At 50.5% G+C, this 15377-nt stretch overlaps 5 protein-coding genes and 1 pseudogene across 6 annotated transcripts, besides 1 other annotated feature; 3 read left to right on the top strand and 3 right to left on the bottom strand.

Moving 5' to 3' along the window:
• Positions 1-28: 28 nt before the first annotated feature.
• Positions 29-1907, top strand: NCS54_00740100 (MFS domain-containing protein; the record flags this gene model as incomplete). Its single annotated transcript, XM_053152831.1, has 5 exons — positions 29-366; positions 416-1447; positions 1515-1551; positions 1617-1686; positions 1741-1907. 5 exons carry the CDS (start codon positions 29-31, stop codon positions 1905-1907), a joined length of 1644 nt encoding a protein of 547 aa, XP_053008806.1.
• A 357-nt stretch (positions 1908-2264) lies between these two features.
• On the bottom strand, positions 2265-4673 carry NCS54_00740000 (Zn(2)-C6 fungal-type domain-containing protein; the record flags this gene model as incomplete). Its single annotated transcript, XM_053152830.1, has 7 exons — positions 2265-2799; positions 2845-3003; positions 3052-3235; positions 3286-3472; positions 3522-3588; positions 3635-4450; positions 4507-4673. The coding sequence occupies 7 exons, from the start codon at positions 4671-4673 to the stop codon at positions 2265-2267; spliced, it is 2115 nt and encodes a 704-aa protein (XP_053008805.1).
• A 573-nt stretch (positions 4674-5246) lies between these two features.
• Positions 5247-6723, top strand: NCS54_00739900 (Hypothetical protein; the record flags this gene model as incomplete). The annotated part of the gene is made up of 3 exons (XM_053152829.1): positions 5247-5436; positions 5489-5586; positions 5635-6723. 3 exons carry the CDS (start codon positions 5247-5249, stop codon positions 6721-6723), a joined length of 1377 nt encoding a protein of 458 aa, XP_053008804.1.
• A 1123-nt stretch (positions 6724-7846) lies between these two features.
• Positions 7847-9528, bottom strand: NCS54_00739800 (Hypothetical protein; the record flags this gene model as incomplete). The annotated part of the gene is made up of 3 exons (XM_053152828.1): positions 9337-9528; positions 8903-9284; positions 7847-8850 (listed from the first exon to the last, which is right to left on the bottom strand). Exons 1-3 carry the CDS (start codon positions 9520-9522, stop codon positions 7847-7849), a joined length of 1572 nt encoding a protein of 523 aa, XP_053008803.1. The 5' UTR covers positions 9523-9528.
• A 1028-nt stretch (positions 9529-10556) lies between these two features.
• Positions 10557-12214, bottom strand: NCS54_00739700 (annotated as a pseudogene). Its single transcript has 3 exons — positions 11161-12214; positions 10937-11111; positions 10557-10887 (listed from the first exon to the last, which is right to left on the bottom strand).
• Positions 10557-12214: a sequence feature.
• Positions 12215-13430: 1216 nt separating this feature from the next.
• Positions 13431-15045, top strand: NCS54_00739600 (CFEM domain-containing protein; the record flags this gene model as incomplete). The annotated part of the gene is made up of 7 exons (XM_053152827.1): positions 13431-13523; positions 13578-13713; positions 13761-13945; positions 13992-14096; positions 14148-14530; positions 14581-14648; positions 14699-15045. 7 exons carry the CDS (start codon positions 13431-13433, stop codon positions 15043-15045), a joined length of 1317 nt encoding a protein of 438 aa, XP_053008802.1.
• Between the last annotated feature and the right edge of the window lie 332 nt (positions 15046-15377).

Genomic DNA, 15377 nt, shown 5'->3' with positions numbered 1-15377 from the left:
CAGCGCCTTGAATCAAGCCAGCACCAAGATGACCACTCAAGAAAAGCCTGCCCTGAGTGGGCAAGGGGAGTCACCGCAATACGGAGACGAAAAACACCACCATTCAATCGAACCAGATCAGCCCTCACACGCCATGTTCAGAAATCGGACAAAATCAGACGATGACCCAAGCGGTCTTGAAAACGGAATCCCGGCCGACTTTAGTGAAGAGACCACCGAGGCTGGAAATGAAGATGACTCTGGCCTCGATTGCACCTCTTTCGAAGTCTCTTGGGACGGCGACAAGGACCCAATGAACCCCAGAAACATGTCTGTGTTTCACAAGTGGGTTATCGTCACGATTGTGTGCACTTCAAGTCTTTGCGTGTAAGTACTCTGAGACATGGTTACAGACAATGACTAATATTTCATCAAGGACATGCGCCAGCTCGATTTACACGGCAACATACGCCCAGATGAATGCCGAATTTCACGTTTCCAACATTGTAGCTACGCTTGGTCTTTCAACTTTTGTCGTGGGAATTGCTCTTGGCCCTCTGCTGACAAGTCCACTGAGCGAGTACTATGGCCGAAGACCTATTTACCTTGTGTCCTGGGCCATGTTCACCATCTGGACGATCCCATCAGCTGTCGCTCAAAACATCGAAACCATGATCATCGTTCGATTCTTTGCCGGTTTTGCAGGCAGCACATTTCTGTCTGTTGCTGGAGGAACTGTGGGAGACGTTTTCCTTCGCAGTGAGATCCAGAAGCCCATGAGTCTGGTCTCACTGGCACCCTTCATCGGGCCTGCCATTGGCCCTGCCATCGGTGGCTTCATCAACTACAACACAGACTGGAGATGGACCTGGTACGTGATGATCATTTGGGCTGTTGTCCTCATGTTGTCCATCATTTTCTTTGCGCCCGAGACATATCATCCTATTCTATTGCGAGCAAAGGCTCGAAAGTTGAGAAAAGAAACCGGAAATGATGCCTACCGTGCACCTATGGAAAACACAACAAAATCCATCAGGCAAACACTCAAACTGTCCCTCCTACGACCCTTCCAGCTACTTTTCCTCGAACCGATGTGTCTCTGCCTGGATCTCTACTCTGCCATCCTACTTGGCATCCTCTACCTATTCTTCGGCGCCTTCCCCTTGGTATTCCGAACCAACCACGACATGAACCTCTGGCAGGCCGGTCTCACGTGGCTGGGCATCATGGTCGGACTTCTTATTGCAGCTGGAAGCACCCCAATCTGGGCCAACATCCGAGCCAAGCTGTTGAAGCAGCACGAGAAGGAGACAGGGCAGATTGGAGGCAGCGAGCCCGAGTTTCGACTACCCCCTGCCATCTTGGGTGCTATACTCATCCCCTGTGGTCTGTTTTGGTTCGCTTGGACGACGTACTCTAGCATTCACTGGATCGTGCCCATCATTGGCTCCGCTGTATTTGGTTGCGGGTGAGTTGAGCCCCCAGTCTACCCACCGTCTCGTTGAGAGATTTCACTAACCTCGGGGTCTACGCAGAACATTGCTTGTCTTCACAGGAATCTTTACCTTTCTGGTAAGTTTGGCCCTCTATCTAACCCACCCATTCGAATGACATTTGGCACTAACCTTGATGTAAAGGTCGACGCCTATCCGAAGTACGCCGCCTCTGCCCTCGCCGCCAACAGCTTTGCGCGATGTTCCTTCGCTGGTATGTCTTCAGAACACCACTCTCCCGTTATTCAGTCTGCTAACTTCTAACCAGCTGCGTTTCCCCTCTTCGGCATCCAAATGTACGAGAAACTCGGATTCCAGTGGGCTTCAAGTCTCCTGGCCTTCCTGACTGTTGCAATGGCACCCTTCCCATACCTTTTCTTCAAGCACGGCAAGGCGCTAAGAGCAAAGAGCAAGTTTGCTGTTGAGACGCTGTGATCTGCGCCAACAATGAAACGCAAAGGCGTGCAATTAATTGGGTCTGGGGATATACACAAAATGCATAGACTGGGCGCTGATGTCTTGATCCGGTATTTCCAAGATGCTTGGAACCGAATCAAGCATTCGTGTAGAACATTGAGGCGGTAATAGGCTAGATGGCCGAACAAAAAGTGGTTTTATAGACTAATATTAGACATGTTGCACTATTTTAACAAGAATCTTGGGAATCATTCAATACCGAAAGCTGGTTGGCGATCCAAGGCCCGATTCCCGTTCCCAATGATGAGGTTATCAACTCAAGTGTCGCGGTCCGTCCTTGGGGACCAAGGTTGCATAACGATAAACCCGGCCACTCTACAAGCCCATTGTATCTGGGGGTGCAACTCCAAAAGGAGCAGGAAGCAAGGGACCAAGACCATGCTGTAGAAGCAAGTCAACATCGATCGAGTTATCAAGACATCCAGCCCAAAAAGAGTCACAAGCTAGTGGATCAGTAACTTGCGGCATGAAATCAACTGCCTGCTGATCCCGAGACTGAATCCTGTTGTTCACGGCCGTTGGCATGATCGGCTCGGCTCCCTCAGGTCGACTTGAGGCGGTCATGTTATCGTTGAGTTGATGTCCTCGTGACTCAGCGTCGCTGTTGGCAATCCGAGAGGTAACGTTGACAATTGCTCCTCCGGAAACGGCAGAGTCCTGTCCTGTGAGTCTCCTAAATAGATTGACAAAGAACCTCATGATCCAGAGTCCCACTGGCCATGGCTTTGCTAGTTCGCTTAATGCAAGTATGCACTGCCTTGACTTGTTGCCTGCTAATTGTCTTCGTATGGGGTCCTTTCGGCAGATGACGATTGTGTGAATCGAGAGCGCTCCGAACACGGCGGGAACACTGAAGGGTTAGAATAAAATCGTGCTTGGGGGGGATTGGTCTTACAGATGCATTTGCCCATATCGGATGGTACCAGAGGCTAACATGTCCTCAGCCATACGGGTGATGGAGTCGGCCGCCATCCGCGCCCGGACGTCTCTCTCAGCCTCTTCTGGCGACAGGTTCTCAATTACTTTAGGGCGAAAGAGAAGGATGTAGTAGTTTCTACGCTAGTGTTAGACAAGGCAACTCAAGGCTTGTATCGAGACTTACTGATACGCCATTTGTAGGTTGCTGGCCCAGAACGATGCGCCCAGGGACTCATCAGGAGGCATTTCTCGGAGACATTCTGGTAGCTGGGAATGCCACCGCTCGAGTCTTCCGACCAGATTTTTTGCTTTGTAGCATTCCAACGCTGGACGGCGAGGGCTGAACTCACCGATGACAATGTCGCCGACTGGTGATCATGGTCAGCTATAGAAGCTTGGATTCTTATTTCTTACCCACGTATCACCGCTAGGCTACTCATTTCTATGAAATAAGAAATGTGGTAATCTTTTTGAGCCGGTATTAGCTCCTCATCGTAGCACTCGTCAAAGCGAAGGTCGTCTTCAGTGAGAGGCTCAATATCGCAGTCTTCATCTCGAATACGGCATGGCCGCCCTAGGCAGGCAGCAGTATGCCGATCCCGAGACTGTTCATGTTAGTTCGTAAAGCATTCAAGCAGCTCAGCAATGACGTACATAAATCGACCACCATATTCGTCTCCAGAGCGATCGCGTCTCTTGACTGAACTCCGACCGGGCCATACTAGAACCACGTTAGCATATACGCGACACGAGTGAAGTTGACCTACGAGCGATGCATGTTGATGGACTGTGCAAAAGTTGTCGCGCAGCCCAACCAATACCATGAGTCTTTTTGATCATCAGGCCCATTCCACCAGAACCCCATAAGTGACAGCGCGGAAGCGATATTGCTACGGTCCGTCTCATGGTCAACATCATATAGAGTCTTTGCGCGGAGGTAGTATGTCTTTCTTGCAGTCGCACGGTCCGTGAATCCCGCATCTTGGATCAGGTTGTCGTCGCAGAGGGTGACCGCGATGAGGAAGACGGCCTGTAGAAGCAGTGGAGATGCTTGCCCCAGCTTGTACTGCTCGATAAAGACTCGCCTGTTCAAGACTGGAAAGGCGGGATGCATAAGGTTGAAAAATGCAGAGATCAATCGATCAGCTATATTTCGCGGCGGCATTACTAAAGCTTCTTGTAAACTGGTCACCTCTACTTGTGGCCTGTTTGGAAGCACTGCACGGTCGGCGATGGAGGCGGGAATAGGGTAGTGCACCTTGACTGGCTCGGCGACTCCACCTCTAGGACTGCAAATCATCTCAATGATGTAGGATAAGCTGTTGGAATCACCAAGACAATATGATCGGACATTTGCTTGAGTTTGGGTTTGCTGAGAGAGATTGGGTTGTGGAAAGGCGGCGTTGGTGTCCTCATCTTGGGGTTGTGGCGCGTCTTGACCATTTGGACTGGAGATGCTGTTTGGCGTGTTGAGAGCAATGTCAGGGGAAGATTGGACCACATCTGTGGACGGCTCTCGGGTTTCTCGGAGCCGGCGAGAAACACGACGGTCTTTTGCTTGACCACGACTCTGCCGTGTATATCTGGCTCAGGTATCAGCTTGAGCATGTCGCAACTATGTACTGTCTGGTCTACATACTTGCCGCGTCTCGACTCTATCAGCTCGCACGTTGTGTTCCGGGTCCGGCAATGCCAACACGGCTGACCGTCACCGGCGTCGCATTTTACCCGCCGGGCGTGGCAGGCTTTGCAGGCGACGCGAGTCCGGCGAGGAAGCGGACTCGGGTTCTCTGCTGATTCACTCATGGCGACTGACGATGGGTGCACTGCAAGCAGAGCCGCAAAAGACGATGAGATCTCTGATGATGGTGACGCAAGTCGGCGAGGTTGAACATGCAAGGGTGGAGATGATTTGTCAAGACGCGCAAGCCAAGAAACCTCGGGTTCTTACTGCGTCTGCTTATTCATCGGCTTCATGGTTTGTCATTCCCCCTGTCCAAATTCTCCAATAGTGGGGGAAATTGACTTGATGATGCGTGCATCCCCCCATGTTTGTCCTCTTCATTCTTCAGACCATGTTCTACTTAATTCAGTGGATGCCCCTGATTGAGTCCTTTGGCTATCAATCCTAGATCTTCACGGCATTAGCTACGTAATACAACGTCTGTAGTTCATCTCGGTACCAATCCTCATGTAACACTGCAAATCTCCACTTGTCAAATGTCAGACCAAGGGCGCGCGCGGTGGAGTCCGACGTCGGGCAAAAACGACAAGAGGCTAAAGGTTAAAAGCGACGTAAAAAATGATGGCGAGATTTAAAAGAAGGGCAAGAACTCAATTGAACACATCGAGGCAATTGAGTTTCCATCAATTATCATCATGAGCCAAACTTCAGTTGAACTTCAGCCTGTCCAGGAGATGGCCCGTGAAGATGGGTACGGCTCTTCCACTTCACAAGGTGAAGCTCTCACTGGTGGAACCGAGTTCCAGTCACTGCCGCCGGTTGATCGGGGCAAGGAAGCATGGCTCTTCCTGGCAGCCTCATTCATGGTTGAGGCTCTAACCTGGGGTAAGATAACCACACACACACCCCAATTGGCTTCCATCACTGACTGTCAAAGGCTTCCCATTTGCATTTGGTGTCTTCCAGGACTACTACAGTACCAATGCTCCCTTCAAAGGGTCTTCTGCCATCGCCGTCATCGGTACTTGCGCCATGGTAAGCCAATGCCCTTTCCACTAGTATCTCATTGCCTAACACCACCAGGGAATCATGTATCTCGGCATTCCCTTCGTCATGGGCATCCAGAGACTCTTCCCCCAGTACAGTCGCTGGTCTCCGGTTATCGGCCTCTTCATCATGTGCATCGCCCTGGCCTTGAGCTCCTTCTCCCAGAACACGACACACCTCATCCTCACCCAAGGAGTTCTATATGCCATTGGCGGCTCAATCTCGTACTGCCCGTGCATCCTGTACATGGATGAGTGGTTCGCCAAGCGCAAGGGCTTTGCCTTTGGCGTCATGTGGTCGGGTACAGGACTCGCTGGGTTTGCTCTGCCGTTGTTGTTTGAACATTTCCTGCACAAATATGGCTTCCGTACCACTCTTAGGATTTGGTCCCTGGCTCTGTTCATCTTGACCCTGCCGCTTGCATTCTTCATCAAGCCTCGCCTCCCTCATTCGGCCACGAAACATATCAACCCTCTCAAGCTGAGCTTTGCATTGAGCCGAAACTTCATGTTTCATCAATTTGCCAATGTGGCTCAGGCGCTTGGCTTTTTCCTGCCTGGTATCTACCTCCCCTCATATGCCAGAGCCACACTGGATGCTGGCACATTCCCCTCGGCTTTGACCGTCTTGCTCATCAACGTCGCCTCGGTCTTTGGCTGTGTCGCCATGGGAGCTCTGACCGACCGTCTACACGTCACCGACTGCTTCATGATTTCTGCAGCCGGCGCGACGCTGAGCACCTTTTTCCTGTGGGGCTTCTCGACCAACATGCCTGTGTTGTATGTCTACTGCATCATCTACGGCTTCTTCGCAGGCTCGTACACCTCTGCCTGGCCTGGCATCATGCGCATGGTCACCGCCGGACCTTCAAACGATAGTGGTGACCGTGCTACTAGTGGTAGTTCGTTCGACCCGGCTATGGTTCTAGGTGTGCTCTCTGCTGGTCGTGGCATTGGCAATGTCGCCTCAGGGCCGTTGAGCGAAGCTTTGATCAAGGGGATGCCATGGCAGGGACAAGCTGCAGCTGGGTACGGGACAGGATACGGCACCTTGATTGTCTTTACAGGGGCGACGGCATTGGCTGGAGGTGCGACGTTTTTGTTCCGAAGAGTCGGTTGGATGTGAGTGCTCTTGTAAAAAAACGGATGCGGTCAAGATGGATAGCCGCCGTGGGGCCCAAAACTGTTATGAGTGATTATAAAAGTATCTACTGTTTCACTCTGCTCTTCATTGCAAATTGTGCCGATTAAAACTTCAATGAGAAGAATAAAGCTATCCCAAAGGCGCGATATTCATTTCCGCTACGTAGTCCCTCAGTTGCTGTAGCCCTGCAACACATCCTCCAAGAACCGCCTCTGCAGGTCCTCATTATCCATATTCGTCTCTCCCAGTCCAAAGTCGCACCCAAGACACTTCTTAATAATTTTTGGGTACGTCAAGCCTAGTTGATTGACCAGCTGCCCTGCCAGTTTCTCGGCGATCTTGTAGTCGGATAGCTCTCCATGGGTTGCTGTGACGGCCTGCTTCAGCTCGTGCCACGGGCGTGCGTAACCGATCTCCAGCATCAAAATACCAAAGCTGAGAAGATCGTTCAACCAACTGATGTAAGATATAACCATTACCTCTACGAAGCCGCCCGAGCACCACTGACATGACGCACCAGGTGCCAGATCGTGGAATCTTGCACGACCTACTCTGGAGCGATCCCTTAGTTACTGCTACAGGATAGGGAGGCTACGGCCAAGGCGTGCCCGCTGTATTCGGACCGAGTGTTGTGTCAGAGTTCCTGGCTGAGCATGGCTTGGATCTCATCCTGCGCGGACACCAAGCCGTTGGAGATGGATACCAGTATTTTGCTGACCAAAAGCTTGTGACGTTCTGGACGGGGCCAAATTGGCAAGGCTTTGGAAATGCGGGGGCTATTTTGGCTTTTCAAGAGAAACTTGTTCAATCTATCACGTTATGTCTTGACCCTCTCCTTGTAGTTATCTACATTTATAGAGCGTAACTAATCTCTTACAGACCATTATATAGCTATCAAGACTCTGCAGCACACTGTCTTAATTATTTTTATACCTATCTCGTTGTTTCTCTATAGATTCTTAGTAATTTAAACCCTATAAATATTACCTTAATTTAAAAACTGGATTTATACTATTCACTGGCTATTATATCTCTCTAAGAAGATTCTGTTCTAGCAATGCCAATCATTCTGATATTTATAACCCGACACAGAAATCTGTCGTTCTCACACCATATTCGAACCCACCGTGCAAGGCTCAGGCATATCCTTCTTCCTTCGAATCATCAACCTGCCCTTGATAGGTGGTGTAGGAAGATGCCCAAGGCTAACAAAGCCAGGCCTCTTGTGTACCTGTTTCAAATCGTAATGAACAGCCATGTATGCCAAAAACAACTTCGTCTCAACCGCAGCAAAGTATCGACCTGGACAGGCATGCCTTCCAAACCCAAAGGGAAGATAGTCTTCACTAGGTGAGACCAAGAGGTGTGCCTCTTTCTTTTCGTCTGCAACGATGCCGCTCTCATGTGGACGCGAGAAGCGAAATGCGTCAAAGGTATAAGCATTGGGATAGATGTCTTCGTCATGATGTATTCCCCACGCTGAGACACTAACTCGTGAACCTTGAGGCAGTTTGAGATTATGCTCATCAAGTGAGACTCCACCAGAGGCCATGACCTGTACTGAGAGAGCCTTTATGGCCGTGTGCAGTCGAAGGGTCTCTTTGACGGCGCTGTCTGCGCGCCCGAGACTATTGACACTCGCCTGATCGACTTCTGTCGAGAAAGCCCGACGCCCCTCTTCTGCAAGGGCCTCCCAAGTCTGTTCTGGGTCATCGGTCGCACAGAGGTTGAAGAGTGCATGTGTCATGGTAAGGGTAGTCGACTCCAGGGCCGCAAACACCGTCGCAAAGGCACGGCAGGCGATTCGATCCTCCAATCCCTCCTCGGGCTCCTTCTTTCGTAGAGCTTCTTCAATGTGCCAAGTCATGACATCCTCTCGCGGGAGGCTCTTGGCTCCTTGGGCTATGTCGTTCCTCACTGCCTGAATCCGCTGCTTGACGTATGGTCCCAAGGTCTTGAGCGCTCTGCGCATGTAGATGTGGTTGAAGACTGAGGTCAGGCGGGAGATGAAGGGGTGCATAAAGGGAGGGAAGAGGGAGATTGCTATGGCGCTGGGCAAGACGCTGCTGGAGAAGTTTGACAGATTGTCAACCAGTTCCTTGTCGTTACCTGTGGTTGAAAGTCAGTAATGTCTAGATTTAGAGGAGAAACGGTCGCCCACATAGTGTATTGCCCATCACGAGACGAGCAGTAACCCTGGAAATCACCTCTCTTACAAGAAGGAACACCTGCACCTCCTTCCACTGCGTATCCAGTCCGAACGTTTCATCGATCTGAGAGGCCAGTTCTCCCATGATCTGCGGAATCAACTTGGGCAAATGTCTGTTCATTTGAACGCGGAGAACGTCGTAGACGGCAAAGTCCTTCCCAACGGACGAGTTGAGAAAGGCATATTTGGCGGCAACAATTTCATGCTGAATGGGGGTCGGACTCAACACCTTGTCCGGTTGAGAAGTCGCCCATCGTATGAGGTTGCGAGGAATGAGGATCTCGGGTCGACTGAAAGGTAAAGTGATGGCACAGAGGGTACCATTCTTGCTGTACTGTGAATTCGGTTAGTGAGAAGTTCTTGCGAGCCAATCGGGATGGGATTACCTTTTGATAACCCCTGTTAATAGCTGGCGGAGTATTAAGAATACCATCGAGCTGAGAGAACAGATACGGGGTAAACTTGGATCTGTACGCCCAAGGGACTTGCTTTGGAACCTTGGAGAGATGGCTGAAGACGGTATGCAGTCGCCAGATGACGACGGCCGCTGCCAAGATCCAGAGTGAGTACATGGCGAGAGGAGAAGCTGTCGTGTTCATGCAAAGGTTTCACTCGACAAAATTGGCCGAAGCAGCAGCTTTGTATCCCGTCAACGGCTAAATGATTAGAAATAACCGACATGTGACAGATGCATTTCACTGGTCCTTTTTGCATGGTCTCCATTCTCATTGTTGGTTACACCATTGCCGAGGCAATGATTGGACATGCCGGCCAAGGTGCCAACTGCTGTCAAGTGCCATGATTGGACCCTAAAAACATGAGCTGTCAACTTTCTCGCGAGAGGGCTGTCCCGATGGAGTTAAGCCTAACGCTCGGGAACTGCCGCGTAACAATTGAGATAGGCTATCTCGTGTAAAGAGGAGTAATTCGTCCGATTTGCGGCATTTACCACCATTTTCGATCATGTTATGGGGACTGTTGGTTGATGGCATCGGAGATGGCTTGCAGGACGGGCAGGTGGTGGCTTGGCGTTATTGTTGCAATGCGGAGCCGACGGGCAGTGGGGAACTTCCGATGAGTAATGAAAGAAAAGATAAGATAGAGGGCTAGGATCATGAACTTTTTGTGAATAAGAGATCTTGGTAAGGAGTGTGTTCTTTGCTTTAATACTTGGCAATGTTTGCGTGTGCAATAATCAGAGAAGTGATTAGCTAGCTACAGGGTAGGGTGACATGGTGACGGCATAAAGGTTCACAAACGCAGTGATAGACCCACGTAAGGGATCCTAGAGAGCAATAAGTTTCCGAAATCTGGGTGCCAAGGGGTCTCTGACAGCCTTGAGCCAGGCTTCAGTTCCCTGGCCTGTTGTTATCAAAACATCCCAGCGTCACGACTCAATGCCGTAAAGCACTCTCGGTCAACTTTACTTGCAGTAGTAAGGCTTGAAGTCCATAAATAAAAATGAGCTCAGGCATGCCTGAGTCGCGTCTTCGAGTAATGGTATTAGGCTTGTCTTGATTATTTCTATAATAGCGGCTCGCATCCAGGACCAGTTTTAAAAGCGCAGCAACATGCTGGCATGAGAGAAAGACGAGAAGAATACAGGTTACAGAACAGAAGCACCAAGTTTGGCACCAGGGAACTGAACCTGAATACCCTCCTCGAAACTCTTTCCACCAACAGTGAGATCCTTGAAAGCCGGGCACGCAAGATCCAGAATGGCTGCACCAAGAGTATCAGTGACGAGCTTGAGTGGGACCTCGATGATCTTGAATAGGGTGGAGAGCGAGTTTGGTGCCACGGTCTTGACAATCTCAAAGACGAAGCATAGCAAGTTGTTGCCCTCAAGCAGCTTTGTGAGGTTCAAGACGCCGCCGGTCAGGTCGCTGAGGTCGACTCCAGCATAGCTGTTGACTTTTCCTAGGTTGCCTCCGATACTACGACTTGTTAGTCTGAGAGTTGCCTCAGGGAGTCTTGGATACTTACCTGGCCAGCTCGGGGTACTTGGCAGCCAAGGCCAGGACGTCGAGGTTGAGGTGAACCAAACTGTAGTCAACAGGTCGACGGTACCAGTTCTCAGGGATCCTCTCATATCCTCGCTTGTAAGTAAGTTTGTCGCCTTCACCCTCGATAGCAAAGAAGCTTTTTAGGACCTCCTTATCTATAGAAAGTCAGCGATGAATACTTTTATCCCGCAACGATGTACCTACTCAGGAAGCCTGAAGGGTTCTCGGAAGAGTGGTTCGCAAACATCCGGCAAGCAAATAGATAACCAGCATTACGAGCAATCATGCCAGTGAACGGTCCATAGTAAAAGTTGGGGTTCGTCGCCACGCTCTCGTGGAAGCGGATGTAAGCTCGCTCAGCAAAGACGTCAAAGTTGTAATCACCCTCGCCGGAGGACATCTCGTAAAAGTCCTTGAATTGCTGAAGAACCAGGGTGGAAGCATCTCCAGTGACGTAGAGGTCGGCTCGAGTGTTGGAAGAGTCGCCTTCGATGATGTTGTGTGAGCCGGTGAGACCTCTAGGTGTGCCGAGTAGTCCGGCGAGGTTTCCAAGGAGGTTCTGAGCGCCGCTGGCAGTGTCACCGATGGAAAAGCCAGGGTTAAGGGACAGAGGATTTCCGACGAATACGGTGCCCATCACCGACAAGATGGATGACAGCTCCAAGCCCATACCAAACACCTTGTTGATGGCTCCAGTCACCTCGGTCAGACTGGTGACTCCCTTCCGGTTGATGTAGCCATGGTTGGCCAAAGCATTCAGGCCAGGGCAAGGGCCTCGCTGGGCGCCCCTGGAATAGTCTGGTGGGATAAACTTGTGGTCGCCGCTGACATCGATAGGCTTCGTCAAGGGATCGAAAAGCAACCTCTTCTCATGTGCCTCGTGGAAAACGCCTCCCACCTTATCGGAAAGCCTCGAAGACACGATATCACCAATGGGTCCATTCATGTACGAAGGAAAGCCATTGACACCGACGCCAAGAAACGGCAGAATAGAAAGAAAGGATTGGCACTTCATGGTAAAGTCAAAAAATGAGTGTAGAAAGTGAGTATTAAAGAGTGACGTTGGAAGAACGGCAGTTTCACAGCGGCACGGCGACCCTATGAAACAGCAAAGGATTAGAAATCGAAACAAGCTTCTTGGTCGATGCTTTTTACCAGGCACCCTTTCTGACAGGTGCGTGCCGAAACTCTGGTCGCCGATATTGAGATCAGCCTTGGGTGCTGTTCCCTGGTTGCCGGTAATACCGTCTGCTCGGAACTACGCAATGATAGCCAGCACAGAGAATAATAAGGATACGCACATGGCCCCTGAGTTGGGCGTAGGATCCTTCCCATCTCTCGAGGAAAGGATCGTCAGAGCCAAGAATCAAGATCGTCAAAACGCGTCGTCCCTAATTGGTTCTTACCAATTCATTATTCAGGGTCTCACCCAGTCCGTGCAGGGGACTGCACTAAGAGGAGGTCGTTTAGTAGCTTGAAACACTACTCCGGGGAACCTTGGGAATCCTTGACTAGTTAGCCCTGTGCAAAAACGAACGGCTTTCCAGAATTAGCAAGGTTCGCTTAAAATGAGGAATAGTAGCAAAAATCCACATTCAATGAACCCCCCTTTAGAGTTTGGGCTCTCGTCCAAGGCATTGAGAAATAATGTTACCGCGCGGGCTCTTGTGCAAGCCCGTAGAGTCCGAATGAGACGATTACCCACTGATCGGCCTGTGAAAGTTGAGAATTGTAAAAGTTTATTCGACGGGAAGGACGGATATCTTTACTTGCCGTCCGGGCACTATCAACGGGAGGCTGGGGATGTCATGCTTGAACTACTCCCGGACAGGGACCGGCCCCTGCATGATGCAGAGACGAAGCCTCCTTTGGATCCGGTGCCATGGCTAAATGTCATCAAGGTCGATCCCTGCAGCCAACGAGTCGTTCGTCAGATTACCTGTCATTGCCAAGCCGCAAGTTTTGTTTTCTCAGTTGAGCAACAGCAATCTATCGACGAACTCAAGTGGACATGTCCCTCTCGAACGGGTCGCCAATCTCCTAGAACAGTGAAAATGCAACTCTGCCTACTCAATTCCAGTAAGGCTAGGTGGTCTGTTCCCAGAGACCCAGCTGGTCCGTTTCACAATGGCACCCGCTAGTAGTCGCCAGCCATTCTTCCACGAGTCTACAAGGCCCGTTTCTATCGCCGCAATTCGCAGAGTTCATGCGTGCCGATACGTAATGGATAAGCGGCCTCACTCCGGACCCAGCCTATCGCTGATGGAACGGTGGGCAGTTCAGGCACCAGGGATCTTCTCTGCCCTGGCTCGGTAGATCGAGCACGTCTTGGCTTGAATCCTTCGGTAGATGGAGCGGGTCCTCAATCAGTCTCAAACAGTTTATTCATATCGTCCCGTCGCTTCTGGACGGGACCCCCTTCGTCTCTTTTTTCTTCTTGTCTGCGGTATTCTTTGTTGAATGACCAGGGAAAGATGAAGTTCTTTGCGTTTGCCGCCTTGATCCTGGCCGTGTTCCAGGCTGGCGTGTGGGCTGCCACCACCCCAGAAGAGCCTCCCACCTGTGGCGTAAGTGTTTGTTGGTTGTGTTGTGTTGGTTACTCGTGTGCTAACGTCGCTTAGTTGCTATGCATCCAGCAGGAGACACTCAAATCGACTTGCGAGTTGACCAACGTCACTTGTATCTGCACCAACGTCGAGTTGAACGAAAAGATTTCTCTATGCGTGCACGCCAATTGTACAGTCAGAGAGTCTCTTTGTAAGTTTCTTTATCTCTTGCTGCTGCTTGCACTAACAATACTCAAGTGGTCCAGAGCTATTCCAAGCACACGTGCAACGCGCCGTCGAGAGACCGCACAGCTCTGGTATGGATCTTGGGAATCGTCTTTCTCGTCATCGGCCTCGTCGGATTCGGCCTGAGAGTTATGGCCAGAGTTTTCGTGCGAGCTCAGACCTGGGGAGCTGACGACTGGGTGATGCTTCTTGCAGTGGTACGTCGACTTTTGGTCTCACTTGCTTCCATGCTGACTCTTTCAGCTCATGATGATACCCCTCAACGCCATATCCGTACCTATCTCCAGGGTTGGTCTGGGCAAAGATATTTGGAATGTGCACCCTGACGACATTACCGATTTTCTTTACGTGAGTTCCTTGACAACTCTCAATGATTCAAACACCTAATAAGGAGTTCAGTTCTTCTTTTGGGATGAGCTTCTCTACCTTGGAGTTCTTCCCGTGACAAAAATCTCGATCCTACTGTTTTACCTGAAAGTCTTTCCAGGCAAAAACATCCGACTGGGCTGTTGGATTCTCATTGGCCTCAATGTCGCATATTTCATTGCCTTTGAGCTCGTCTCAATCTTCCAATGCACTCCCATCGAAGGCGCTTGGAGGGCGTGGGACAAGGAGTTTCCAGCAAAATGCAACAACATCAACATGCAGGGCTGGATGGCGGCCATTCTCAACATTGTTCTCGACGTGGCTACGCTATGCCTACCGCTATGGGAACTCTACAAGCTTTCTTTGTCGCGGAAGAAGAAGATTCAGATCATGCTCATGTTTAGTGTTGGATTTTTGTATGTCCCCAGGTCCATCTATTTCCGGAGACAGTCGCTAACATGTCCAGTGTCACCATCGTCAGTATTGTTCGACTACAGTCACTGGCAAGTTATGCCACAACAAGCAACGTAACGCGTGAGTGCTTCCCATGTTCAACTCCAGTATCAGAAAACTGACGGAAGCAGAGGATTACGTTGAAATCGGCTACTGGAGCACAATCGAAGTACCAGTCAGCATCCTCTGCGCGTGTATGCCCGCTATCCGCTCCCTCTTCAGTCTCGTCTTCCCTAAAGTTTTTGGCACCACGGCTAGAAGCAAGTCGGAATATGCCAACATCTCGGAAGGCAAACAGGCATCGAGTTCACAGAGGAGCACGTCCAAGGCCTTGTCGCAGGGTCAAGGCGTGAGGGTCTCTAAGAATCCGAATGAGACCTCTGCGATGGAGCTTACCGACATGAGGTTTGACTATCATCATCACCATGGGCGTCATTCGTCGGAGAAGCTGCCAGTGACTCCTCGCGAGCCAGTGTGAAATTCAGGCTACAATTTCTTTAATTTCAACGTTCGTTACCATAGACTAGATAGAGAGGATCTCCTCACCCTTCCAATAACACCAGTAACCTGCACTTCACTCTCGGGATCCCACGTAATCTTGCCGTATGTCACTAATTTCTCGTATTCTTCCATTTTGGCACAGCGTCAGCAAGGCTTTCAACCCTGCCCCAGCACTTGCTCAAAAGCAGCCAAGATCGTCCGGGGAAGATGATGCCCAGCCTTTAGTCCAATTCCCCTTGCTCTTCCCCGCTTGAACTTTACATTCGCCGAAGTTCATGCGTCGCGGAGTATTTTCTTGTTCAGGCTCGG

Source organism: Fusarium falciforme, chromosome 5, assembly GCF_026873545.1.
Source record: "Fusarium falciforme chromosome 5, complete sequence".
Taxonomy (NCBI): Eukaryota; Fungi; Ascomycota; class Sordariomycetes; order Hypocreales; family Nectriaceae; genus Fusarium; species Fusarium falciforme.
Note: the sequence above shows the minus strand (reverse complement) of the source record. Positions and strands in the feature narration are given on the sequence as shown.